This window comes from Drosophila obscura, unplaced genomic scaffold (genome assembly GCF_018151105.1).
Source record: "Drosophila obscura isolate BZ-5 IFL unplaced genomic scaffold, ASM1815110v1 contig_181, whole genome shotgun sequence".
NCBI lineage: Eukaryota > Metazoa > Arthropoda > Insecta > Diptera > Drosophilidae > Drosophila > Drosophila obscura.
Window position 1 is genome coordinate 1,435,177 of NW_024542769.1, and position 25,685 is coordinate 1,460,861.

Genomic DNA, 25,685 nt, shown 5'->3' on the forward strand with positions numbered 1-25,685 from the left:
TTGAGTCTATCGATCTGAGGCGACCGATCATTTAGGGTGGAATATGTTGTAATAAAATTTGAGCTGAATTTCAGACAAGTTGAGGATTGCACGGGAAATTCTTACAGAATATCGTTGTATTTATGTATGTGTTTGCTGATCTGATCCGTGATCTGTGGCAGAGCTGTATGGGTAGCTACATATCTAGATATTATGAGGGTCTCTGGTCTGACTGTGTCTGTAGTTTCTATTTGTGGCCACAGTTTAGAACTGCGTTTCAGTTACTATTGAGTTTGAGTTTGACAGTTATTGTTAGGTTTTAGCTTTCATTTGAGTTGACTTGAGTCCAGTTCAGTTGTGTGATTGATTGAGTGTAGTTTGTTGGTATGCAATATTTGTTGAGTGTCCAGCAGCAGTAACAGCATCAGAGTGTGTGTGCTTGTGTTTGTGTGTGATGTGATGTGAGGGCTGTGCTAAAAAAATCCTTGTCCATGGACGTAAATGTACGAGGGTATATGGCAGTATACACAATACATTGGGGTATATAAAAGTCGCAGTCGTTTAACTCGTTCGTTCAGGTGGTCTACACATTTCAGATTTCTCCACGCGCCAGCATCCGAATTTTATCAGAGATTCGTTTTATTTGAAGCCCCAGCGCTCTATGGCTTCAAATAAATGAACCGTCAGTGCTCCTCTGGGGGGGTGCGGAACTCAGAGATCCAGTCGGTGACGCGCAGACGGAAGAGATCCGTCTTGGTCAATATCCAGTCCTGATACTGGTGCGGTATATACTCCAACAGTTTTCCCGATATCTCCGGACTCTTGAACATAATCATATAGATGAGGACTATATTGACAACAACGAGCACCAGGAATGTAACCAGTGTGGACAGGGCAACCTTTTGGAGCATATTCAGCCAGGAGTTGCTATTGGTCGATTTCTTCCTTTGATTGATCCTCTGATTGACAGACTTTGCCCCATTTCCCTCTCCCACTGCATTTACTGGCTTGAATGTTAGGTCGTTCTCAGCTGCTTCGGCCAATTTCTTCAATTTTGCCTTCTTGTTATTTGGTTTGGTGGACTTCTTGGCCCCTGGCCCGGCACCATTCGCCTGGGCACTGTTGGAGCCATCCCCTCTGCCAGGCATTTGGTCAGCACTCTGTTCACGCTCTTGGGACGCCTGGGCCAGACGCTCGCGTTCGAATTCGGGCTTCAAGTTGGCGCAGACGCTGACCTGCAAAATGCGAGCAAAGTTATACACAAGAGCCCACTCGGCCCACTCGAGTGGAGTGGCACTTTCCCACTTACACAGTTCTTGGCCGCCTCTTGGCAGTCCTTCAGCGTGGAGCAGGGACCCACAATCTTCGCCCAGGCGGGTTTCAACGGATTGCCCTTCAGGTCCAAATATCGCAGTCGACGCAGTTGGGCGAAGCTCAATGGCAAATGCTCAAGGCAATTGTTGTAGAGGTCCAGATGACGCAAATTCTCCAGCAATCCGAAATCCTCGGGCAGGTTGCGTATTTGATTCTTACTTAGATCAAGTCTTACCAGGCGAGTAAGAATCGGGAATTGCCGCTGCAGGGCAGAAAGATCCATAAACCGAGTGTTTTTTTTTGTATGGTAGCGGGATACTTACTCCCAGGGTAGTCAGGCGGTTGCTGGACAGATCCAAGACGGTGACTCGCTTGAACGAAGCCTGCAAAGGACAAAGGCGTACTGAAAAAGGAGTTGCATTCGGGCAAGCAGGGTCACATCACCGAAAAGAAACCCCCGAAAACGACATACTTTAAAATCTAATGTCCCTTCTTTTACTTTTTTGGCAGTTGGCAGTGCGACCGCACGGAGAGGGTGGCAAGACAAGACCAAAAATCAACCCCCTCGAGCAATTTTGGCTGCACTTTCGCACACACTCACACCATGACATTTGAGCAAGGCACCAACCACTCATGCACACACATCACTTCCTCTGCATGAGAAGAGGGGTAGAGGCCGCAGCCAACGTCGGCGTTAATTGCAAGCCAGCCGGCAGGCAGCCAGAGCATCAAAACCAACAGAGTAGGAGCTCTGCTCTCTCTCTGTCTGTCTGTCTCTCTATGTGCGCAAGCGAGAAAGACAGTGACTAGACTTTTGCCAGACGATAGAAAAGTCAACGAGCAGCAGGGGGACGGGTGGAGTTGGAGACACCACATAGCCCAGCCACATAGCCGCTGGTGTGTTAATTAGCCATAATAACCATTACTCACAATTTCTTTGACCGGTACTTCGCCCAGCTCCGAGAGACTCAGGTCGCAGGTCTCATCCTGAACGCGATCCTTAACTTTCACCTTATCGCCGTTCTTCGACATTTTGTCCGTTTTTCTTCGCTGCCAATTTTCGTTTCTAATTTCCAAAATAACAAGCAAGTGCCGCAAAACTGCGAATCAAAACACAGCCGCACGACAGAGCTGCAAGAACATCGATAGTACTATCGGAGTTACGAATGAGGCTATCGATGTACAATATTTTCTTTAGTGTTATTATTGTAACTACTTTGGGTACAATTTTAATTTTTATTTGTTGATTATTTTTGTTGACATGAGCAAAGCAGAGTATATATGTTATGTTGCTTCTGACAACTGCAGCACTGGAACGAAAACTGGGAGACAAAAATATACATTTAATCCAAGGCGCCAACTTAATTTAAAATGGGAAGCCAAGTACCTCCCCCAAGTAAAGCACGCCACATGTACCAACCGACTCGAACTTGGCCTATAACTGAAGATTAAAGCATATGTGTAGTCTCTATTTCATCTTATTAAAGCCGCGTCAACTTCTGGCTACTTTAGATTTATTTTGTAAAACAAAGTTTAAACGGTATCAAATTTTGCGCCATATGGTCGAATTGGCAGGCTACCATAGCTTAGTCCTCATCCTCTTCGGGAGCGGCGGCACCACCACCCAGGTTCTTCTTCAGGTTCTTGCGCTTGACGCGACCAGGACGGCCGCCACCGAAGGGCGACTTCAGAGAGAAGTCGATGTGCTTCTGGGAGTCCAGGCGCACAACGAACGATGGGATGTTGACCACTTGCTTGCGCACACTGGACGGGGAGAAACGAAAGATAATTTCAATTAGTCCTGGCTGCTCACAAGTCCAGCACGTGGTGGCTGCGAGGTTTTGGCAAGGCGTTCAGTGCAACTTACGCAATGCGGGATTTGCATTAAGATTGGAGTGAACAGAGTCATCTACGCAATCAAAAGACGTTGAGAGCCGGTGCAGGCATTCGCCTGTTCGACTCCCAAGTGGTCTTACTGAACAACACATATTTCTTGTGAAAATTGCCTAGCGACGTTTGCCGTCGCTGTCCAAGCGATATTTACCGAATGTGACGCTGGCGGATCAGCACACGGGCATGATGGATGGACTTGGCCAATCCAAGCTTGAAGACCTGGGTCTGCAGACGACGCTCCAAGAAATCCTCAATCTTCAGGCCGAGCACGTAATCGAGCTTCATGCGAGACTCGTCCAAGACACCAATGCGCACCAGACGACGCAGAAGGGCATTACCTGTGCAAAGAGGAATACATTTAATACGAATTCTTGACTCTCATCTAAAGGCATGGCATGTGTAGGAGCATCTTCAGTGTGTATTTGTTAACGTCAATGATTTGTTCAGACAAGAAGTGTCAGAAATTATATATTTAATACAGCTCATCATGACACAGGACACAGGCGAAATATTCCATCTCCATTACTTACCCTGGAAAAGACGCTTCTCGTCCTTCTCATCAAGGGTCAGCAGCTCACGGGCAGCCTTACGGATCTTGGCCAGGGCGTACTTGACGCGCCACACCTCACGCTTGTTGCGAAGACCATATTCGCCAATGATCTTCAACTCCTGATCCAGACGCGCCTTCTCATAGGGGCGACGGGGAGTCACATAGGTCTTCGAGAAGACCGACGGTATGCGGCCGTTTACCATGATTCCAACAATTCAACCGTCTGCAAAGCAAATGTAAGGTTAGATTCAATCTCGTTCAATTTCAAACATCCCAATAGTTTTTGCTCCGCTATATCTATTTAGGTGCTGGTTGATGCTGTACACAGTCTTGGCTAACAATATTTTACATATTTTCACCTATTTTACAGTATATTTTCTTAACCTTGCAAAAGCGGAAATTTTTACGTACGTTGCGGTTGGCGAAAGAAAGAAAAAGAGATGGACTAGAGGTGTCAAACCATGGAAGGCACTATCAATAGTATCGATATTTTACTGCTAGCCTATACTATCGACGGTTTTGCGACTATCATGATATTATCGAGCTACAGTCGTTGCACTTTTGATATGTTTGGATTGGCTGCTATAAAATACGAAGACACATTTGTAAGCAAATCGACAGGTGGCATCTTATTTTTACAATGGACAAGTTCCTAAAAGGTTTCAATGGTTTTTTAATAATTATTAGAGCTATCACGATAGTATCGATTGTTTTTTCAAAACATTCGACGTTGATATTCCTCGATATTGATATTCCGGTTAATATTACCAGCTAGCTGGGACTCTCAGCCCTAAACAAATAATTTTATCCGATAGATACATACATTTTTTAAGAGATTGGCAAGTTTTCAGAAGTCCTTTTTATTGGATTATTTACATATTAAGGTTCAAACAAAAACAGCATAAAACAAATTTGTCGTCGTTTTGTGGCGCTGCCAGACTCGTGCAATTCGTAGTTGATGCGGGCTGCCATACCGTGATATTTTGTGATATGAAATTCGTCTATTTTGATATTCAGTTTAATATTACTAGATAGTTGGCCCTCTCAGCCGTAAACAAATAATTTTATCCAATTGCTTAATAAATTTCCTTCAGGATTGGTTAGTTTTTAGAACTCTTTTTCATTGGATTGTTTACATATTAAGGTTCAAACAAAACCGGCCAAAGCATAAAACGTAAATGTTGACTAAATGTGACGTCAGTGTTGCTGGTCAACCAAGTGTCTTCTATGCGAATGTACTTTTGTATACCTTATTTCTTTCAATGGGTGTGAAAAGTTTTGTTCCAAGCTCCAGTGAAACATTATTTATGATGTTATCCTAGATTGACATGTTTTTTACCTCTTAATGTATATGTTTTGTGTTGTATAAATGCATTTATCCCGGTTCTGATACCTATTATTGGAACCCGTGAGCTGCCAAATTTCGTTAATATCTTGAAAACAGAGACTGAGTAGTTTCTGCATTAATTGGAGCCTGAAATTACAAACAATACCTCAAGTCCATAATATCCATTTTCCCAAGGTATGCAGATTGTTGCTCATTCCGTGCCAAAGTTGCACAGCAATGCTGCTAATTCATTTCCCCATGTTGCTGAAATTTTTCCCATACAAATCAAATGTATCTTACGGGAACGCGTATGGAATGACGCAACAATGAATCTTTATTCCATACGCGTTCCCGTAAGATACATTTGATTTGTATGGGAAAAATTTCAGCAACATGCTGCCACACCACGAAAATGAGGGGAAAGTCTCCACAAAAACACTCTATTCTCCACTGAAAAGAGAGCACTCTCCACGAATTGAGAGCAAATTTAGCAAACTCTCCACGAATTGAGAGCAAATTTTGAAAACTCTCCACGAATTGAGAGTGAATAATATCGATATTTTTATGCGATAAATGGAGTCTGGCGGTCATTTTGAAGCGTATCTTAATATATAAACAAATAAATTGGAACTTGATTAAATAATATACCGTAAGTATTCAGAAGGACACGACAAGATATTCCTAATATTCAGTTTACTATTACTAGATAGTTGGCCCTCTCAGCCCTAAACAAATAATTTTATCCGATAGATACATAAATTTTCTACAAGATTGGCAAGTTTTCAGGAGTCCTTTTTATTGCATTATTTACATATTAAGGTTCAAACAGAAATAACATAAAACGAATGTGACGTCGTTTTGTGGCATTGCCAGACTCGTGCAATTCACAGTTGCTGCGGGCTGCCATACCATGATATTTTGTAATATGAAATTCGTCAATTTTAATATTACTTGATAGTTGGCCCTCTCAGCCCTGAACAAATAATTTTATCCAATTCTTCAATGAATTTTGTTCAGGATTGGCTAGTTTTCAGAACTCTTTTTCATTGGATTTTTTACATAATAAGGTTCAAACAAAAGCGGCCAAAGTATAAAACGTAAATTTTGACTAAATGTGACGTCAGTGTTGCTGATCAACCAAGTTTCTTCTATGCGTATGTACTTTTGTATACCATACCTTATTTCTTTTAATTGGTGTTAAATGTTTTGTTCCAAGCTCCATTAAAACATTATTTATGATTTTATCATAGATTGACATGTTTTTTACTTCTTAATGCATATGTTTGTTCGAAAAATGTCAGTATTTTTTGTGCGCTAAATGAGTTTGGCGGTCATTTTCAAATGTATATATATGGAAATATAAATAGTTCACAAACTAAATATAACTCAAATCACTGAGCATTTAATTTTAAGGACTCCTTATAAAATTAATTATAAAATACGGTTTAAATAAAGAAGATTATAAAAACGTATTTTTTTACATGGTAACTACATATTACACATTTGTGGTGTATGTGAATGTGTATGTTAATATTCTGTTTTACAAACTGCTTTGAAACCTAAGTAATAATGTCTTTTTCTCAAATTGACATGTTTTTTTCCCATTCATGCTGTTCGGCTAAGCGCCGGCCCATGGCAGCACAATGAGCAAAGAGACCATATGTAACATCTCTTAAAAGTAACGTCTCTCTTTATTACTGTTTTGTTTGCTTTGCTTATGCTCTGTCTGGTGCTTTGCTCTCTGTCGGCGTTCGACAGCCGCTGTGGTGGAGGCTCGTCAGAGAAAGCAGAAGACACTTCAGATTCGATCATCTCCGTAGTTAAACGTTTTGCTGTTTGGCACAGTGACCTGCCTGCCACATAGTTCTAAACTAAACCTTACATAAATCTAACAACTTCAACAGTCTTGAACCGGCCCCTCGGTGTCTTCAATCGACCCATCGTTAACTCTCGTTATCAAATCCGCACACCTTTCGCTAGTTTTGGATAAAACATATATATTAACTTAAGTACAATAAACTGTGAATACATTAACTGAACAATCATCGCCTTTTTAATAATATCGCAATACAACGCTACTGAAGAAGCTCAGTAGCTCAACACATGCATTGGATTAGATTCATCCATATATATCTCGATCCCGATTTATATTCATATTCATTGAGACAGCCTTAAAATTATTTTTCTAAGGAAGTAAGCTTCCTTAATGAACGGTAAAAATTATATACATATGTATAAAAGATGGATGAAATTAATTATATATACCGTTATTACCAAAATATACCTTGAAATCAATTTAGACGTCAAAATATCCCGAAAAGTATATGTATATGTAATATCGTATATATCGTACATATATATATGTAATAAATGCACAAATCTTTGCAAAATAATCACAATATAAATGTATACATGTTTATTAAACAGAGAGATTTAATAGCGATTACAGTTTCAGTTGCATTGGAGCTGTTAAATTCAACAGTGCTGCCAGACAGATGGAACAAGGGAGATACATCAAATTTAGGGGCGGTGATTTTTAAATAATTTTATCTGTAAATTCAAAGAATTATTGCAGATTAGAAAGAAATTTCATTTCACCCAAGTAACATGTACCTGCTAAAATCCATTCTTGATTGAATTTTGATTGCTAAATCGACACGGAAGAGAGACGGAGTCCGGGTCACTGCGAAATATTAGGCGCCTGGGCGTGCTGTATGAGCGCGGTCTAGACACGAAGCGTCCCAAACCCGGATTTTTGCCAGTTGCAACAAAATATAGCAGCGAATCGAGCGCCCAAGCACTTCCTTTAGACAAGTCCTCCATGGTTTCTCGCGACAGGTTTACATTCAAACACTTGAGGACCTTTTCATTGAAGACAATCCAATTGATTAACTTCAAGGCTTGGCTGCTCCGGGGAACATAGTATTGTAGTTGCACCAGTCGGCCGTACTTGTTCTTTAGGATCTTTGCCACTGGCAGCACGTCGGAGAACTCGCGCCGTGTACGGGCATCTAGCACGATTTTATTTCCAACAAGCCACGCATGCAGCTCTTCGCGCTCCATCTCCCTCAGACAACGGATGCTCGACATTATCCCGGAAAATTGACAATTTTCCGTGACTAAGCCCAAATTTTTCTTAAACAAAATACTTTTACACAATTTTTTGTTCATTTTAATTACTACAATTTGGGTTTTGATTTAATTACGGAAAACACATGTTTTTAATGAATTAAAATTCGTGTGCTTAAACAATTGAAATTCTGACAAGGCAATGAATACTCGATAACGGATAAAATATGCTACAGAAAGTAGAAGGTAGAAGGTTGCATCGACTTTAATGTCACGCATGCATCCAGAATGGTCCCGTCCTCCTTTCAAACCCAGAAAATGCGCAATTCGAATCAAAACCAATAAAAAACAGTCTCCTCCAGATCAGGAATATCATCGGCTGAAGTATAAGTAGCCGAGATATAGCGTAAAAAAGCAACCAATTTTAAAAATTCGTGGCGCTAAATTTTGGGGAAAATAAGTTCGCCGATTTGGCCTATAATTCCATATCTTCGATTAAAACAATTCTGTCTGATTCAGTTATAAACAGTTTAATATAAAAGTAGCTACAATTAAGAACATAATTGAAAACAGTTGTAAACTTAACTATTTTTATATACAAACTATGCTTAATCTATTCGAATACTATCAAATGGGGAAATAGGAATGACAATTGTTGTAAATGAAATGGAAGCTGGAAGCCTAGAGAGCTGTGTAATACGAGATGCCAATCTTTTGCACAGGAATATTATCGGGCAACAGATATGGCATGCCTTACAAGTATTTGTGCCGTATGAAACGTATACTTAAGCACATTCAAATGTATGCACTGTGCTTTCACACTTTGGCAGATCAAGTCGATTTCCCATTGAGCCTGCTTAGTTCGGTTGGACTGCACGCGTCACCAGCATCGCTTATTCCATGGCTAGTTCGAGATTCGACGAGAGGGGCTGCAATCTGCAAGTGCAGCTCGTAGTCGGGCGCTGCAAAAAGAAAATTCCAATTAAAGAGCTGGACCCAAAATCAGGACGAGATGGCTAAAAGAAGTGCGTGCAGATGGAGTGGGTGGTGGGTGTGTAGCAGGTGATTAAACAAAGGTGCAAGCTGTAAATGAAAGCAAATGAGAGCCATAGTAATGTTGATGGGAGGCAAAGCAAGATGTGCAAGTAGGAGAGCTCAAATGGGGCTCACTTTGTTCCAAAATGCATTCCAAGTCATCCGGACCGTCTATCGTGGGGAAATCAATGTTGGTTGACTCCTTCAAGATGACCCCGATATCCTTGTGAGCGCTCATCAAGAACAAGGGAACGTTCGCTTTAGCCAGCTCCTTGTGCAGCGAGCCCATGCCTCGTGCGGCAGTGAAATCAAAGTCTACAAGAACGAGAATTAGTTTCAGAAGAGTCTACGTCTACAAGCCAAGTGGGAACCTAAAGCTTACCATGCACATGAGCGCAGTCCAGGACCACCGGCGCAGTTCCATGCGTCGTCAAGGCTTTGGAGATGCCAGAGCGAACCCACTCGATGGCAGGAAAGTAGAGCGAGCTGTGCTTGGGACGAATCAATATGTAGTTGACGCCATTGATGGTTTGCAGCTTGGACACACTCAGGACGGGTCGTGCTGCGCGGTATACCAGAAAGGCTACATCCGCACCAACGCCAAGCAACAGCCCAATCTCCACCCCCACAGCCAGGCTCATCACAAAGGTAATGGCACCTGGCAGCAGCTCCCGACGGCTGCAACGCCACAGTGGTCGGATGACCTCGAACTCAATCATAAATATCACAGCCGAGATGATGACCGCACTGAGAGCGGCCTTCGGTATGTACTGGAAGTACGGTGCCAGCAGTCCCAGAGCCAGAAGAACCAGCACGCTTGTGTAGCAACCCCCAAGGGGTGTTCGCACCCCACTGGCATGATTGACAGCACTGCGCGAGAAGGAGCCTGTGACCGGCATGGAGCTGCAAAATGCACCGCATATGTTGCTCATCGAGAGGGCAACCAGCTCCCTTGTGGGACTCAGTCCGGCCCCGCCAAAGGCTTTGGAGATGGCCACGTTTCCGAGCACAGCAATTATGGGCAAGATCAGCATCGAGGGTCCCAGCTCCGAAACCTAAAAAGTGAGAGAGAGAAATGTGGCGTCATTATTCACATTATCTCACGTGTTTCTCTTACCATTTGCTCAAAGTTCTGCGTAAGCTCGGTGCCATTCTTGTCTAGAATGGTGGTCTCGAACTTGGGCAGCGTGATGTTAGGCAGGCCGCTCTTCACCTTTCCCGTGAGGATGTACGGACAGGTGTCCATCTGCTCGCACGTGCTGTAGGCCAGAACACTGGTCACGAGAACCACCAGAGCATTTCGCCCAGTGGCTATCACCCAAATGGTGCCGCTAATCAGTTGCTGTGCTCTCAAGCTGCGGACTCGCCCAGCAAACTTCACGTCTTTTAGTTTCTGTACAGAGGAGTCTACGTTACAGATAGAGGACGAATACGCACGAGTCTAACTCACCCGCAACAACAATAGAACCGTAATGGAAACCAGTCCCAGGGTAAAATCACCGCGTCGCACCTGGCTCAGGTTCCCCAGCACGGAGCGCATGGTATTGATGAAATCCGACCCTGAACCTCCACGTAATCCCAAAAGACCCTTTAGCTGAGATGTGCCAATTATGACAGCCGTGGCCGAAGTGAAACCCACTGTCACCGGCAGCGAAATGAGGTCCACCAATGCGCCGAGCTTTAGCACAGCCATGCCCAGCTCCACCACACCCGAGATGAGGCACAATAGGATGGCGTAGGCCGGTCCCGAGCCCAGTCCGAAGCCTGTGTGCCGGCTGGTCATCAAGGCGAGCAAAGCCGTCGGCCCAATGGTCACCTGTCGACAGCTGCCAAGCAGAGCGTAGACAATTCCGCCCACAAAAGCCGAGTACAGTCCGTACTGGGGCTCCAGGCCCGCCAGTGTAGCATAGGCTAGTCCCTGGGGCAGCACCGTCAGTCCAACTGTGACTCCGGCTATCATATCGGCCACCGCATCTTGGCCGGTGTAGCCATGCAGCCACTTCAGACCCGGAAACAATCGGTATCCCCAATCCTTCAGGGTCATATTTGATTGGTCTGCAATTGGCAAAGGCATGATATGGATATATGTAATAAGACAAGCTCATCCACAGAATTCCGATTCACGACAGAGGTTCGGTAACAAAGCTAGTATTGTAGTTAGTTTTGGGCTTTTGAAAAGACCTAACACTGAGGTTCAACGACTTTGCATAGTCATTAATGTCGTCTACAATAACAAATTGAATGGAAATGCTTGGTTGGGTTTGGGCAGTTGGCGATGGAGAGAAGGGAATGTTCTCCATATAATAAACAAACAGAGGGATTTGGTTGGATAAACTTTGCATAATCTGTGTGAAATAAATAAAAATAGAAGGCTGGCTTCGGGGTGCCAAGCTGTAACATCTATTCTTAACGATGGAGCTATGTTTCAACATATAAAACTTGATATGGGGAACCGAATCTTGCTGCTTCGGACTCACTTATGATATTTACTGTGTGCAGTTTAAGGCAGATACAGATTGAAGGACGTTTTTTTTATATAAACAGAATAAATGATAGTCGGACACAAGCACGGGATGATCTTAAATTGTTGCAGAGGATCGGGAACGCTTACGTTTTTTGGAAGGGAAACCTTCAAGCAAATAGTTCTGTACACTTATGTATTTCGGCCAGGGTAACACGCGGCTGCTGACAATAAGAATGCGTGATCCGGCCACTTCCAAGGCATTTCAACCAATGACAGGCCATACTATCAGCAGTTTCAACACTTCAATTTCTAAGCCCCTCGTAGAACTCACGTAAGTATTTGCACAAATGTTTCGTTGTTGTCGATCCGCAGAGCACGTTCTAAGCTGCTAGAAATTCTACTGGCACTGGCCCAAGAATGAGTGGATAGACGACGGTTCGATCGTTGCTCGCGTGCCCCAAGAACTGTGATCACAGAATCATTGATCACACGACCGCCCCAATTAGCTCAACAAGTGGTTGGCTTCGCTTAAAACGTGATCAAATCGATCTAAACAATTAAGGAATATAGGGACAAATGTTGTTGTTGTCATTGTTGATTGAGATTCACCCTTCCGTGATAAATGGGATAAATATGTATCTTTGTTAGCTTATTGTTAACACACAATTGACATAAAAATTAAAATCAATTTAGCTCTGTAATAAGTCACTTTAAAAAGGTAATACTATTATAAATTCAGTGGTTAACAGAGCGTTTACAAAGAACAAATAATTCCGTGGTTACTAATTGGATTTTGACGGCTATAGACAAGTTGACCCATTGAAATATAGGCCAAGGACAAGCGATAAGAGTATTCATTACCGCCATGGAAAAATGTTTATGACAATTCAGTTCAAGTGGTTTTATCAGCACTCTAATCCAACCGGCCCTGAAGGTCGCCTCACATACAAGATAAGGGCCGGGAAAACTAACACCTTGTACCCTGCACGCATTAACCTTCAAGTTAAAGTTTGTTAACCTTTAAGAGAAGCTAGAGAAATCCGTTCTCCCCTAAAGCCATCCAGTTAAGAGGATGGAATGGAATGGAGAGACAACGCACTGTAATTGTCGGTTGATTGTTGATGGATTTTTGCTGCGTGATGGAATCTGCGCCCGGTCAATGCCTGCCAATAACAAAACAAGTTTTCGTTAGCAAACAAGGGAACAAGATTGTTTACTTGGGTTTATTTATAAATTTAGCTAAATATTTCTCTCTTTCTGGGATTTGTGGGCCAAGGCGGAAGAAAGTAGCGCACACACACGCACACACACAAACACCCACACAATCATTCAAGGAACGCGGAAACCAAACATTGCCTGTTCAATAAATTAATTTAAAAGTTATTCACAAACGCACAGTCAGAGCACCCATCTTTTATTAATATTTCGCTAAAAATCAAGACAACACCACATTTTTATTACCGGTGAAATTCGCCAATAAACTAGTTTTGTTGTGAGGCTGAACGAACAGCTGGCGGCACTTTGCTTCTTCTTGTAGGTCGAGCACGCAGCCCTGGTCATTTCAAGTCGTTTAATTTAACTGATGTTAAAATCATATAAAAATGGCACCGTACTGTATGAAAACAAAGAAGTTTATGACAAATCAAACTATACAATTCTTGCGTAGTGAATTCAAATATTAAATAGGCGCCAATAATTTCAATGCATTGTGCATAATAGTGTGACCATACGTGTTACCGCGACATATAATACAATAAATATCAAATATGGAAATTTATGGTATCTCGGTATATAGTATAGTATATTTAATCAATTATTTGGTATATTTTTGAGGGTTAGGCAGTATATTTTAACAATAAATACACTACATACTAGAGCTGTCAAACGATTGATAGTTGAGCCATCGATAGCTTTGAATGTTTTGAAAAAAACAATCGATACTATCGTAATAGTATCGGGCTCAAATAATTATTAAAAAACCATTGGAACCTTTAAAAATTAGATGCCACCTGTCGATTTGTTTACAAATTTGTCTTCGTATTTTATAGCAGCCAATCCAAACATATCAAAAGCGCAACGACTGTAGCTCGATAATATCATGAAAGTCGCAAAACCGTCGATAGTAGAGACTAGCAGTAAAATATCGATACTATCGATAGTGCCCTCGAGTGCCTATCGATACTGCCCTACTACATACCGACAAAGGAAGCGTGGCGTCGCTTGGCGCTGGAAATTTGAAGCTAACGTTCGGAAAAGAAGCCAATTTGTGGAAAAACCCCAACGTAAACAACATTCGGAGATTAATTGAGTGGAATATATTTAGTTTAAAATGAAGGCAGTGTGAGTATAATGTAAGACCTGAAAAGTGCGCAGTAGAATACATACAAAATCGACATTTGCAGATCACGAACGCCGATGCGCGTCCCTAAGACACCGCGAGTACATCAAACGACAGAGCAACAACGACGGGACACATCAGAAAAGGCAAAGGATCCGGTGAATGTGTTCTGCCGCGTTCGCCCGCTCCAATCGGATGCGGACCTCACCTCTCTGCGGGTGAAGAGCTCCACGACAATCGCACTGAATCCGCAGGATCAGCTGCTGCAGCACCACAAACAGAACGGCGCCCAGCGCGAGATACAGTACATATTCAAGCACGTTTTTCAGTCGGATGCCACGCAGCAGGATGTGTTCGGGTCCGTGGCGCAGCCACTGGTCGAGAACCTGGTGCGTGGACGGAATAGCTTGCTGTTTACCTATGGCGTCACGGGCAGCGGCAAGACGTATACAATGACGGGCAACCTGAGGCATCGCGGCATAATGCCCCGCTGCCTGGATGTGCTCTTTCGCACCATATCCGATTTTCAGGCCAAGAAATTTGTCTTTAAGCCGGACAAGCTGAATGGCTTCGAGATTCTGTCCGAGGAGGATGCGCTGCTGGAGCGGCAGCATGAAATGAATCTTCGCTTTGCTGGTTCCGGTCGCTTTGCGTATCGAAACAAGGACTCGGATCCGGAGATCGCCTCCCAAGCGTCGGTGGAGCCAACGCCGCTGCTTGGACTCGACGAGGACAACATGTATTCGGTGTTTGTCACCTACATAGAAATTTACAACAACAGTGTGTATGATCTCCTAGAGGACACGGGCATACAGAAGTAAGTGGCTGGGATATCCTTGGAGTGTGCCAGTTAGTAATCCTCTATTTATTCTTTTTTGCAGGACTTTGCAAAGCAAAATCATTCGCGAGGATGCCCATCATCACATGTTCGTCCATGGCGTCACGGAGGTGGAGGTGAAAACTGTTGAGGATGCCCTAGAGGTCTTTCAGATGGGACAAAAGAAAAAGCGCATGGGCCACACGGTCTTGAATGCCGAGTCCAGCCGCAGCCACTCGGTGTTCAACATACGCCTCGTCCAGGCGCCCACCGACAGCCAGGGCGAGAATGTTGTCCAGGACAGGAAGAACATCACAGTGAGCCAGCTGTCCCTGGTCGATCTGGCCGGCAGTGAGCGCTCCTCGCGTACCAAGAACACTGGGGTGCGACTTCGCGAGGCTGGAAACATCAACAACTCACTGATGACGCTGCGCACGTGCCTCGAGTATCTGCGCGAGAATCAGCAGGCGGCCAGCAATGGTTTTGCCCCCAAGAAGATACCATATCGCGACTCCAAGATCACTCACATGTTTAAGAACTACTTCGACGGCGAGGGTCAGGTGTCCATGATCGTGTGCATCAATCCAAGAATGGAGGACTATGATGAGAATATGGTAGGAGAAGGCTACTCCCCCAAATGCCCCCTTTTGCTCAAATTATCATTTTTACTTTGCAGCAAGTTATGAAGTTTGCCGAGATGACTCAGGAAGTACAAATAGCCCGGGCCACGCCCATGAAAACGGACCTGGGCCTGACACCAGGCCGCCGCAAGGCCAACAAGCTGTTCAAGATTGCAGTCAACAATCTGAACGAGCTGGGCATACCCGAGGCCAAGGACCTGGAGGTGGATGTGGGCCTGGTCTACAGTCTGGGACCCGATTTTCCCAACTACCAAATGGACAGTCCTGAGGCGGAGATTAAGATCCAGGAGCTCATGCATTACCTGGAGCAGCGCATTGAGAAGCGGAAGAGGTTGCGCGGCAATTTGGATATCAAATGTTAGTCTTACAGCTTTCACTCTTCTAAAAGGGAGCACATTCTTATTAATTTTGTATACCCGTAGGCGACAATTTTCGTCAGATGTTGATGAACTTGGACCGAGACAACTTGCAGCTGCGCACGGAGCTAGCATCCCTGAAGGCCGTCTACAAGCAGGAGCGCGAACGCAGCTCCGCCTTGGAGAAGAAGGTGCGAATTCATGAGAGCTCAATAGATGTTCTAAACAATACGCTGAGCAAGCGGGACAGGCAGATCGAGGAACTGACATTCAAGCTGAATGAGAAGGAGAACCTCCTTACCCAAAAGGAGCACGAGAAGGAGAAGCAGAAGAAAAAGTTCAGCTCCAAAATGGCCGTGGAGACGGATAAGAACAAGCGGGAGCTGGAGATAAAGCTCCGACAGCAACGGGAGAAACTGCATGAACGTATGCGCATCAAGGATGAGAAACTGCGCCTGGTTTCGAATATCCTACAGTCCGAGGATCTGCCGAGCCTGCCGCGCTCGCAGAGCTCGGAGGATTTACTCAACGACAAGGATCGCGGCGCTTTCACAGCTCGAACGGAGTCATCTGTGCCGGCCACTCGAACAGACATCTATGCCACGCCTCGACACGTAAGCCAGTAGTTGTCCCACCTATCTGTGAGTTGTAATCTAATGTCTATCCATCCATCCATCTAGGGAGTGGCAGCTGCCAACAACCGACATCGACGATCACGGTCCGCTGGCGACAAATGGCTGGAGCATCGTGCAGCCAATCCTGTGCCACTCGGAACCATTATGCAGCCCTTTCTGAAGAATCGCAAGTCAGTTACTAAGCTGACGGACATGAAGACGCTGACCGAACACGGCGCCAACAAATACTGCCTCGTCTCACAGGAGGCCGACACAGACGGTGATGTGGAGACGAAGCTGTACAAGGGCAATGTGATACCCACATGTGGCGGCGGTGCCCAGGTGGTGTTCAACGATGTGGAGTGCCTGAAGCAGAAGTCGCCCGTCCATTCACCAACGCGAAAGCGTCCCAGCAATGGCACGATGTCGGCTATGGGCGTTACCAGCGCCCTTCCCAGCACGGTCACCTCCGTCCAGGATGTGGCCTCGCGTTGCAACCTCGGCATCGAGGGCCACAGCAGCAAGAAGACAAAGATTTAGAGCGCCGATAAATACATAGTTGTGTTCTGTAGTTCTTGAAGTTGCTTTCCCATTAAGATTATTTTTCTAGTTAACGTAACATAAAATATAAGTTGATTAATTACACGCCCTTAAAGTTGAATAGTGAATGAAGTGATTTTGTTTTTTGCAATCAAAGCCAAGTAAATAATCTGTATAAATATTCCATACATCGATGAATTCTTAACCTCGCAACTGAGTTATAGCACCTCCAACATCTCCGACTGGCCTATGGCCGTGGGATGAGTGCGAACCCAACGTCCATTCATAGGTTTATAATAAATAGTTTTACTGCAAAGTATTCAATATTTTTCTTATAGTACATATCCGCCCCTGCCCCTTGATGATTATATGAACAAATAAAGTTGAAATCAGAAGCAAATATACAGGTATTATGCTGGTATTAACTATTATTTTTTGTTTTTTATTGTTATTCCTGCGTTTATTCAATGCTTAAACCGATAAATTTATTGAAATACATACGGTACCGTTTTACACATACATATTTGTAGATTAATTTCAATTACTAATAAATCAGTCTATAATTAAAATATATGTTTTTCGCTTGATGATTTCATGTATGTATGTATGTACGTATGCATGTATGTGGTGTGTGTAAGTGTCAGCGTGTGTGTGTGTCTGTTTATGTGGGTGTGAGCTGCTCTTCACGAGACTACTAACGGGATGACTCTTCTTCTTAACGCTATATATATATATATTCGGCAATTGTGGCAGGTTCCTGGCAAATGAGGAATTTTAGTCAAAATCAAATGAAGGCGCACTCTCGCTCCCACATGGAATTTGGAATCAGCCCCAAATGGTGGATGGTGGTGTGGTGTCGAATCGAATCAAACCCAATTAAATAATTACAACATGGATGCTTGGATAAACATGGATACACTTGGTACTATGTGGGGTACAGTCAAAACAAAACACGGAAACGAAAACCACAACTAAATTTGTAACATAATCAACGGCACGTCACGAAAACTCAATCTCAAATCAAGTGCAAATATTAACATATACATCATTCATCATAATCATTAATCATCTTTAAATTCAAATTAAACAAATACCAATTTAATCAATATAAAGCTGTGTGTGTTTTTCATAAACGAAACGTTCGCCTTTCTCTCTTTCAGGGCCTCAACTCAAAAATATTTCTCTTCTGTAGCTGTAACTTTTAACTGTAACTGTAATTGTATACTTAAGATGATTTTGTAATACGTAATGTTCTATTATTATTTCCAAGACGCGCTTCTTCAGACCGACAACTTACTATATACTCGTATGCTGGTTATCGATCTCTATATATCTAAATATGTATGTTATGTATGTATATAATCGTAATAAAAACTAAGGAGCAAAAAATTATTCTACGGTGGAAAACGAATTTTGGCTATAAAGCAACGTTAATCAAAGAAACAAATTATTAACAAGACACACTCTCCTCTCCTTTCCGCTCTGCTCCTCACAGCCACACCCCCTCCCCACCCGCGAAAAAACTACGCCCATTTGGCGCGTCTCTCTCTCACAATATTTTCGTGTAAGTGTGTGGTGTGTGTGTGTGTGTGTGTATATATATGTTAGCAGCTGCATTTTTGTTGGCAAGGCAAGCGTTAACATTTACATTACGTTACGTTACGTTACGGATTCACCCATCCGCTGTATGTGTATCTCTGATGTTTGGATGATTGTTGCTGTTGTTGTTGTTGTGGTTGCGTGTGGATTGTGGTTCTAAATGTATTGTTGTTTGTTGCATGCGTGAAATCTCGATTGAAGAAGCTGCTTGCCATACCAAGACGGATCAGCAGACGTGGTCGCTGCAGCTGCAGCTGCAGCCGATTGAGTGGCTCCTATGAACACTTGACACAAGCGCCCTCCACATCAAAGTCAAGGACCATAAGCTTCGTTTCCTCGGTCCCATTCCGTGAGCCAACCGCACAAATCAGTTTGGTATCATTTGCCCTGAAAGTATCACAGCATCACAGCGTTAGATCCCACTCTTCTAAATGAAATTATACCGCTTACCTAATCCTCCACACAACACCTCCAGAGCCACCCGAATCCAAGGCCACAAGATTGCGTATAAAATCGCCTGTCTTCACGTCCCACAACTTAACAGTGCCATCGTCCGAGCTGGTGACCACAAATCGTGAATTGAACTGCAGACAGGTGACCGCAGACTGATGCTTGTTTGGACCTTTGGAATGCAAATTGAAAGCAGAATTAGCATTTTTAGATTTTTAAGATTCTCTCAGCCATGTCACGTACCCGAAAGCGTTTGCAGACATTGTCCAGTTGTGATGTCCCACACTTTGACGGTGGAATCGGCATTGCCAGAGACGAGTATGTTCTGGCGCAGCTCCATGCCCGACGTCAGGCTTTGATGGCCCATCAGAGTGTGCTTGCAATTGCCCGTCTCCGCATCCCACACACGAATGGAAGTGTCCAGGGAGCCCGACACCACATGGACACCATCGAACTAAAAGGGAAATCAGAGTATAATTAGAACAGGCTTATCGATAGGCATCTTTGTTGTAGTACCTGCAGTGAGTAGACGCGATTCGTGTGTCCCTGCAGCGTGTGCAGACACTCCTGTCGCTCTGGATGCCAGATCTTGACCATGTAATCGTACGCTCCGGACACAATAAGCTTTCCATCGTATTGTACACAACGCACGGCAGCCAGATGGCCAACAAGGACATGCAGACAAGAGCCCAATTCGATGTCCCAGACCCGCAAGGTGGCATCTCGGGAGCCACTAACCACCCTGGAAGGACGAGACGTAACGAAACGGGGATTAGTTGGAGCTCCAGAGATTCAATTGCTGCCTACACTTACTTATTGCCATGCAGATGCATGCATCGCACTGTGGACGTGTGCCCCTGCAGTGTGTGGACACAAGCACCGCTGTCCATGTCCCAAACCTTCAACGTGCGATCCGTACTGCCCGAGATGATGATGTTACCAGACATTTGCGAGGACCAAACACCACCAGTGTGGCCCACCAGTGTGCGTAGGCACTAAAGAAAAATATCACATCAGACGAGAGCTCAGGGAGCATTCATAAACGAAGATTCACTTACCTTTCCATTGACTGCAGACCACACCTTGAGGGTGTTGTCATCGGAGCCGGACACAATGCGATTGCCAGAGAACTGCAGGCATGTGATAACATGATCGTCGTGGCCCTTGAGCACCTTGGGTTTGCGCACGGGTCGCGAGCGCCAGTTCATCTCGATGATGTGCTGCCGCATATAGGCGGCCTTCCACGGCGATGAGATGGGCGGCATGTTGCCATCGCGGCCTCGTTTCGGCCGATCGCTGCGCGACTCCGTCTGGATCTGGCCCTTGCGGCACTTCTCCTTCCACAGCAAATTGTCGTCGCAGAGGAAGCGCCAGCTGCGACATGTCTGGGCAGCCCGTAGCAGATCCTTCGGCTCCAGGTAGGACAGCACCAGCAGTGCTATCTCCCTTGGCAGAAGCGAGATGAAGTCCCGCTGGAACTGTGGCTCGATCACCTTCATCATGTGACGCACCTGCGAGGGATCGCAATGGTCGATTAGACGATCGACGGCGAGCAGCCGCTCCACATGGGACCAGCGTTGGAATTGCTGCAACCAATGCTGCAGCTCTGGTGGCGGATTGTCACGGGCGGACACCCCGCGCGGTGTACGACGCCCAATCGGTGTCGTAGCACTGGCGCTGACCACCAGCGATGGCGTAATGGACAGCACCGCTGTGGGTCCCATGTGCTGGGATGACGATCGCGGTGTGGATGCAAAATCGTAGGCAATCCGCTTGCGGCTATTATCGCCGACTCCAAAGCCAGCACCGCCCATCCCGCCGCTAGCCGAGATGGCCATGGAATACTCACAGCCCTCGAGAATGCGCACTTCGTTGTATTTGCGCTTGCGCTGTTGCGAAATCAATGTCCCGGTATTGGTCAATGCGGAGGATGAGCCGCCGTCGCAAATAACCGAGGACGATGTGGAGAGGGAGATTGGCTCGTCATACTCCACTGGTTCCATGTCGTAGGGCTCGCTGAGGCTGCCGTTGCTGCCGCTGCTATAACCACTATTGCCATTCTGGCATGTGCAAATTTCCTCCAAGTCCGAGTTGTTCTCCTCATCGCAGTTGAACCACGACTCGTCGCCATCTCCCGGCTCGATCAGACCACCATCTACCACGTTGTTGTTGCTGTTGTTGTTGTTGGCTCCGGCCGCGGCACCCTCTTCGACCACAACCTCTAGGACTATGACATCGTTGGAGCCATTGCGTCTCTGCCGTGTGACCAATGCATGAGCTGCGGCACCGCCCGCTGCCTTTGATACACCGGCCACTCCGCCGCAACCTGGAAGGCGCGCGAATAGACGTTCCTGTGTCTGAGCACTGGCGTTCACTTGGCGCGCCGCCTTTGCTGTGGCCACGTACTCACACCGCGTTGTGCCGTTCGATGTCGATGTCGCGGTGGAGGATGCTGATGCTGACGTGGACGTCGAGGCCTGGGCATCATCGGCAACGGCCGATCCGGAACAGGCCGATCCGGATGATGATGTGGAGTGTAAAGCGTATGTGCGGCCGCCATCCTGAGAGGTCTGCGAACCCACAGAGCTGAAGGAGATGGACTGGGAGGATGATGATGCACTAGGTTTCTCCTCCTGCTCCTGACAGCTCAAAGTAGATGTGGATGTTGATGTGGATGGAGCATCATTCGAATTGGTGTTGGTGAACACATCCGTTCGAGCAGCTCCCGTACAGCTGGTGCCCGCCGCTTCTGATGACTGCGACTGCGACATGGTGGATCTGCTGTTCTGGCTGCAGCTGCTTGACGCTGCTGCCGCTGCTCCCACTGTTGAGGATGTGCCCAGGGTGGATCCTAGATTCAGTTTGGCAGTGGACTTGCTCAGCCGACTGTTGGTATACTTGCGACTGCTCGTTGGGGTCGTCGATAGATCCTTGTACGTGCACTGAACGGATAGGGAAAGGATTTATTGAGTTATTAGAGGACTGACAGTCGGAGGAGGGGATACGACACACAAAACTCTGTTCTCTGGGATGAATAATCTCTAAGGGTCTACTTTCTCTTTTCTCTCTCTCTCTCTCGCTTTACGAGACTGACAGCTCTAGGACTCCTTGTGCTTGTGGGGCTTTCCATATTGATTGATAAAACTGAACTCACCTTGCTATCCGAGGAGACGGTGCGTCCGTTGCTGCCGCTGGGCCAATCATCGCTGCTGCTGTTGCTGCTGGTGACTCCGCCGCTTCCGCCACCACCTGCTCCTGGGCCTGCTGCTGTCCCCCCGCCACCCATGGACTTGATCAGACTTAGGTTCAATTTGTTCCGACTCAGAAGGGAGCTGGTGCGCAGAATGATGCCGCCAGTGAGGCGCTGCTCTGTCTCAAAATCGCGCCGCTCTATCAGATCCATCGACTGAATGTCCGCCTTAGACAGTGGCTGGGGGTTGCAGTTGGAGCTAGAGCTGCAGCTGGATGTGGAGGCCTCCTCCTGCGCCCCACCTGATGAGGCTGATGCCACAGATGTGGCAGATGTGGCCGATGCGGCTGGCGAGGGATTCGACGTGGCGTTGGCTGTGAGACTCATCTGCTTCAGCCGCACTGACATCAGCCTGTCGTGGAGTGATGTAGACGTGGCGGTATCGTCTGGCTCCTGCCGGCTGTTGTCGGAGTTGGCTGGCTCAGACTTGGTTCCTCTTGCATGGTGCTGGTCCTCCACCTGATCCTCGCTAAGCATAAATTCGTCGCTCAGGCGCTTCGGTTTGCCGACCACCTGATCGCCGAACTCTGACGGGACGTCGTTCCCATCGGGATGACCTGGATGGGAATGGGGCAGAGCATCCTCCACGACGGGGGTCTCGAGGAAAATCTTGGAGCCATCGGCGGTCATGATGGTGCCGTCGGGCAGGGCCATTTGTGATGTGTTTGGGCAGTCGATGCCAGCCACAATGACCTCCACGTCCTCATAATCGTCCTCGATCAGCTCATCTTCATCCTCCTCCTCCTCGTCCTCCTCCTCATCATCGTCGTCGTTTATAAGGCAGACAATGGGCGGCTCCTCACTATCATTGAAGAAGCCCCCACGACTGTGCTCTGAGGAGGGATGGTCATCGTCGTTAATGGTATCTGTGGAGGAGCTGTCATCCACGGCCACCACCACGCCAACGGTGGATGCCGGCCTCGTGCTGGTGGGCAGTGAGTTGGAAGAGCTAATCTCAAAGGTCTCCAGCACTCCGGAGGTGCTGGACTCATCATCCAGCACTACGGCGAAGCCATGCTGAGAATTCGACGACACGCACACGTCCTCCACATCCTCCCTCAGTGTTGACATAGATAAAAATGCTGATACAGCTGCTCGTGCTGCTTTTGCTCCTGCCTCCTGGCTGGTAGTCGCCGTCGCTGCCGCTGCCGCCGCCTGACTCTTCAGTTCAATGTGCTGGCCGCTGGCCGACGAGGTGATCGACGTCGGAGTACCCTCCTCCTCTGCACTGGTCAAGGAATTCCTGCTAGCAGCTGGAGGACATCCTTGTTCCATAATAACACTTGACGAGCATCCAAAACGAAAACGGGGCAGCGCGCTTTACCAGTTTACCAGTTCGCTGCCAGTGGGCTCCTGCAAAGAGAACGATGGTCATTTAGGTATTCCATATGCAAGGTACGGGGAGAACGGGGTGAAAAGGAGTGAGATGCTACCATGGATTTTCCATCCATTTTTCTACCTTTTAGCACTTCCTACTGCAATTTATAGACACTCCTATGATATATATTTGATCAATTTCAATGCTTATCCTTTGTGCTCGGGGAGAACTCTGAAAGTTCCCACGCAACAAGATGCAAAAAAATAAAATAAAAGCGAAGAGAAATGAAAAGCAGTGGGAACAATTTTTTGTAAGGCAGCCGCCGCCGCCGACGACGTTGTCGTTAAAACTCGAAAAAGGAAATCACAAAAGTGCATCGGATCGGGGATCGGCGGAAGAGGCTAAAACGGCGCGAAGTAGAATGGGAAAAAGAAGACGAAACGGGTATTACAACAAAAAGAAGACACTCTCATACACACACACTCGAACGCACACACATATGTATGCAGTACAGTAAGAGGCAGGTAGGCAAGCGGCAGGGCAGACAGGCAGCAGCAAAAATGTATCGTGGAGAAGAGATGGCTAGAGAGCCAGAAGTAACGGACGTAAGAAGAAGCAGCAGCAAAGATACACAGCAGCAACAGCAGCAACAACAACAACAACATCACGTACACCTTGCAATTCAAGCCGCTATCTTTTCCCTCCGCCTGGGACTGGCTTGGGGAGAGCAAGAAGATCGTCGTCGTCGTCTCGTGTATCTCGTGCCTTGTCTGTCACACAGCATCATCAACAGGGAACAGCCAGGGAACGGGAACCAACCAAAGACCGATCGCACACAAACGAGACACACACACACACAAAAGCGTGTAGAAAAAGGGATCGGATCTTTGCTGGCTGAGGAGAAGGAGGGGGCAGGGAGGCGCAGCAGCCATTGCAAGGCAGCATCGCATCAGCATCCGCAGCACACAAAAGGGGCGATCACAAAGGAATTTTCAGCAGCGCTCCTGCTGTTGCATCACTCGCAACAACAGACAACAGATCAGATGTGCAGAGGTATTCTCGGGAATATATTTTTCTTCTTTCCCTTCCCACCCTTCGGCGTTTGGCTGTTGACCTCCCCACAAACAAAAAAAAACGTTGCTTAGGGTCTTCGGGGTCTCTGCTTTCACGCCGTATTTATTCAGTCTGCCTTACATTTACCTGTGCCACAGGATAGCCAATACCGCAGCACATTTTCAATGCGCCCAAAGAATTTTTTAGCCACGGGTGGAGTCGTCATTATCATTGCTCCCTAAATACGCACATATACGAGTATTTCATACATGCATACACACATAAGCTAGCAGATAATAGACCAGTAGTTACGATAAATGCAATATTTAGTTTGCCAATTTAACAGTTTCCGCTGCATTTCCTTCTCAATTCCTGGCCCTAACCCCACTTTTCTGCACCTGCACTGCAGCGATGGTGATGGCGATGGTGGAGAGCGAGCCAGCCAGCCCCATAATTCGTGGAGCAAACAACAAAAGAAAAATGTGAACATTGTTGTACACACAGACACACATACACGCGCATACAGAGCAAATGTCACGACATCCACGAGAAAAGTTTGCTGCGTTATCCCTTCTATAATTTACTTTTAAAATGTTCTGCAGAGCGAATTGGGTCTGTGCAACATACCCAAGGCAAACAGTTGCAATTTGGTTAAATTATTTAACTATTCCATCCGCTTGAAATTTTTTACGTTTAGCCCACTCACGCACACACACACGCGCACATACAGTTACACGGGGCACACGTTCAATCGAATTTCCACATACTTCTTTGCGCCGTTTGCTCCGGGGAGTGCTGTAGACTCTGGAGTGGTACCGTTTAAACCTTACTTTGTTTATTTAATTTTTAGAAACATAAATTTTATTTGGACAGACGAAAAAAACTAATGACTCGAGCCTGCCTTTTATTAATTATCGAAGACAGCACAGGTATCGCACGAACTGACTATCGATGGTGTCGTTACGGCCGTATGACACTAGACTTTGCTAACTGCATTGGATTGCACTTCAATTGAAGAGCTGTAAATAGAATGCAGTGTTAGCAAGAGTCTAATGTCATACGCCCATTAGCAGTTAGT

At 45.9% G+C, this 25,685-nt stretch overlaps 5 protein-coding genes across 8 annotated transcripts; 1 reads left to right on the forward strand and 4 right to left on the reverse strand.

Moving 5' to 3' along the window:
• Positions 1-484: 484 nt before the first annotated feature.
• On the reverse strand, positions 485-2,672 carry LOC111067794 (leucine-rich repeat-containing protein 59). The gene is made up of 4 exons (XM_022357101.2): positions 2,224-2,672; positions 1,617-1,676; positions 1,289-1,555; positions 485-1,214 (listed from the first exon to the last, which is right to left on the reverse strand). The coding sequence occupies exons 1-4, from the start codon at positions 2,323-2,325 to the stop codon at positions 663-665; spliced, it is 981 nt and encodes a 326-aa protein (XP_022212793.1). The 5' UTR covers positions 2,326-2,672; the 3' UTR covers positions 485-662.
• Positions 2,673-2,764: 92 nt separating this feature from the next.
• Positions 2,765-4,187, reverse strand: LOC111067795 (40S ribosomal protein S9). Its single transcript, XM_022357102.2, has 4 exons — positions 4,148-4,187; positions 3,717-3,959; positions 3,338-3,524; positions 2,765-3,057 (listed from the first exon to the last, which is right to left on the reverse strand). The coding sequence occupies exons 2-4, from the start codon at positions 3,937-3,939 to the stop codon at positions 2,880-2,882; spliced, it is 588 nt and encodes a 195-aa protein (XP_022212794.1). The 5' UTR covers positions 3,940-3,959; positions 4,148-4,187; the 3' UTR covers positions 2,765-2,879.
• Positions 4,188-8,646: 4,459 nt separating this feature from the next.
• LOC111067760 (sodium-independent sulfate anion transporter) lies at positions 8,647-13,408 on the reverse strand. 3 transcript variants are annotated; one of them, XM_022357056.2, is made up of 6 exons: positions 13,093-13,392; positions 10,618-11,222; positions 10,285-10,560; positions 9,550-10,222; positions 9,303-9,482; positions 8,647-9,094 (listed from the first exon to the last, which is right to left on the reverse strand). In XM_022357056.2, the coding sequence occupies exons 2-6, from the start codon at positions 11,209-11,211 to the stop codon at positions 8,964-8,966; spliced, it is 1,854 nt and encodes a 617-aa protein (XP_022212748.1). In that variant the 5' UTR covers positions 11,212-11,222; positions 13,093-13,392; the 3' UTR covers positions 8,647-8,963. The 3 variants fall into 3 exon arrangements, with proteins under 3 accessions (XP_022212748.1, XP_022212749.1, XP_022212750.1); XM_022357057.2 differs by lacking the exon at positions 13,093-13,392 and adding an exon at positions 11,779-11,878; XM_022357058.2 differs by lacking the exon at positions 8,647-9,094 and adding an exon at positions 9,108-9,215 and having other exon boundaries at positions 13,093-13,408.
• Positions 13,409-13,841: 433 nt separating this feature from the next.
• On the forward strand, positions 13,842-17,366 carry LOC111067758 (kinesin-like protein KIF23). The gene is made up of 6 exons (XM_022357054.2): positions 13,842-13,971; positions 14,034-14,786; positions 14,851-15,400; positions 15,463-15,784; positions 15,850-16,397; positions 16,464-17,366. The coding sequence occupies exons 1-6, from the start codon at positions 13,961-13,963 to the stop codon at positions 16,935-16,937; spliced, it is 2,658 nt and encodes an 885-aa protein (XP_022212746.2). The 5' UTR covers positions 13,842-13,960; the 3' UTR covers positions 16,938-17,366.
• On the reverse strand, positions 17,353-25,527 carry LOC111067732 (F-box/WD repeat-containing protein 7). Of its 2 annotated transcripts, none has more exons than XM_022357001.2 (8): positions 25,375-25,527; positions 22,141-23,589; positions 20,045-21,928; positions 19,800-19,981; positions 19,503-19,728; positions 19,230-19,440; positions 18,987-19,158; positions 17,353-18,923 (listed from the first exon to the last, which is right to left on the reverse strand). In XM_022357001.2, exons 2-8 carry the CDS (start codon positions 23,509-23,511, stop codon positions 18,812-18,814), a joined length of 4,158 nt encoding a protein of 1,385 aa, XP_022212693.2. In that variant the 5' UTR covers positions 23,512-23,589; positions 25,375-25,527; the 3' UTR covers positions 17,353-18,811. The 2 variants fall into 2 exon arrangements, with proteins under 2 accessions (XP_022212693.2, XP_022212694.2); XM_022357002.2 differs by lacking the exon at positions 25,375-25,527 and adding an exon at positions 25,235-25,339.
• Positions 25,528-25,685: the final 158 nt, after the last annotated feature.

Coding starts and splice junctions, on each gene's coding strand:
- LOC111067794 (XM_022357101.2), bottom strand. CDS start 2,325: ATGTCGAAGAACGGCGATAAGGTGAAAGTTAAGGATCGCGTTCAGGAT. Junction 1,556..1,616: donor ACCGCCTGACTACCCTGGGA/GTAAGTATCCCG, acceptor TCTGCCCTGCAG/CGGCAATTCCCGATTCTTAC. Junction 1,215..1,288: donor AAGAGGCGGCCAAGAACTGT/GTAAGTGGGAAA, acceptor CGCATTTTGCAG/GTCAGCGTCTGCGCCAACTT.
- LOC111067760 (XM_022357056.2), bottom strand. CDS start 11,211: ATGACCCTGAAGGATTGGGGATACCGATTGTTTCCGGGTCTGAAGTGG. Junction 10,561..10,617: donor CGGTTCTATTGTTGTTGCGG/GTGAGTTAGACT, acceptor TCCTCTGTACAG/AAACTAAAAGACGTGAAGTT. Junction 10,223..10,284: donor CGCAGAACTTTGAGCAAATG/GTAAGAGAAACA, acceptor CTCACTTTTTAG/GTTTCGGAGCTGGGACCCTC.
- LOC111067795 (XM_022357102.2), bottom strand. CDS start 3,939: ATGGTAAACGGCCGCATACCGTCGGTCTTCTCGAAGACCTATGTGACT. Junction 3,525..3,716: donor CGAGAAGCGTCTTTTCCAGG/GTAAGTAATGGA, acceptor CTCTTTGCACAG/GTAATGCCCTTCTGCGTCGT. Junction 3,058..3,337: donor ATCCGCCAGCGTCACATTCG/GTAAATATCGCT, acceptor CTCCCCGTCCAG/TGTGCGCAAGCAAGTGGTCA.
- LOC111067758 (XM_022357054.2), top strand. Junction 14,787..14,850: donor GAGGACACGGGCATACAGAA/GTAAGTGGCTGG, acceptor TCTTTTTTGCAG/GACTTTGCAAAGCAAAATCA. Junction 16,398..16,463: donor TCTATGCCACGCCTCGACAC/GTAAGCCAGTAG, acceptor CCATCCATCTAG/GGAGTGGCAGCTGCCAACAA.
- LOC111067732 (XM_022357001.2), bottom strand. CDS start 23,511: ATGGAACAAGGATGTCCTCCAGCTGCTAGCAGGAATTCCTTGACCAGT. Junction 19,729..19,799: donor ATGCATCTGCATGGCAATAA/GTAAGTGTAGGC, acceptor TCGTCCTTCCAG/GGTGGTTAGTGGCTCCCGAG. Junction 19,159..19,229: donor ATGTCTGCAAACGCTTTCGG/GTACGTGACATG, acceptor TGCATTCCAAAG/GTCCAAACAAGCATCAGTCT.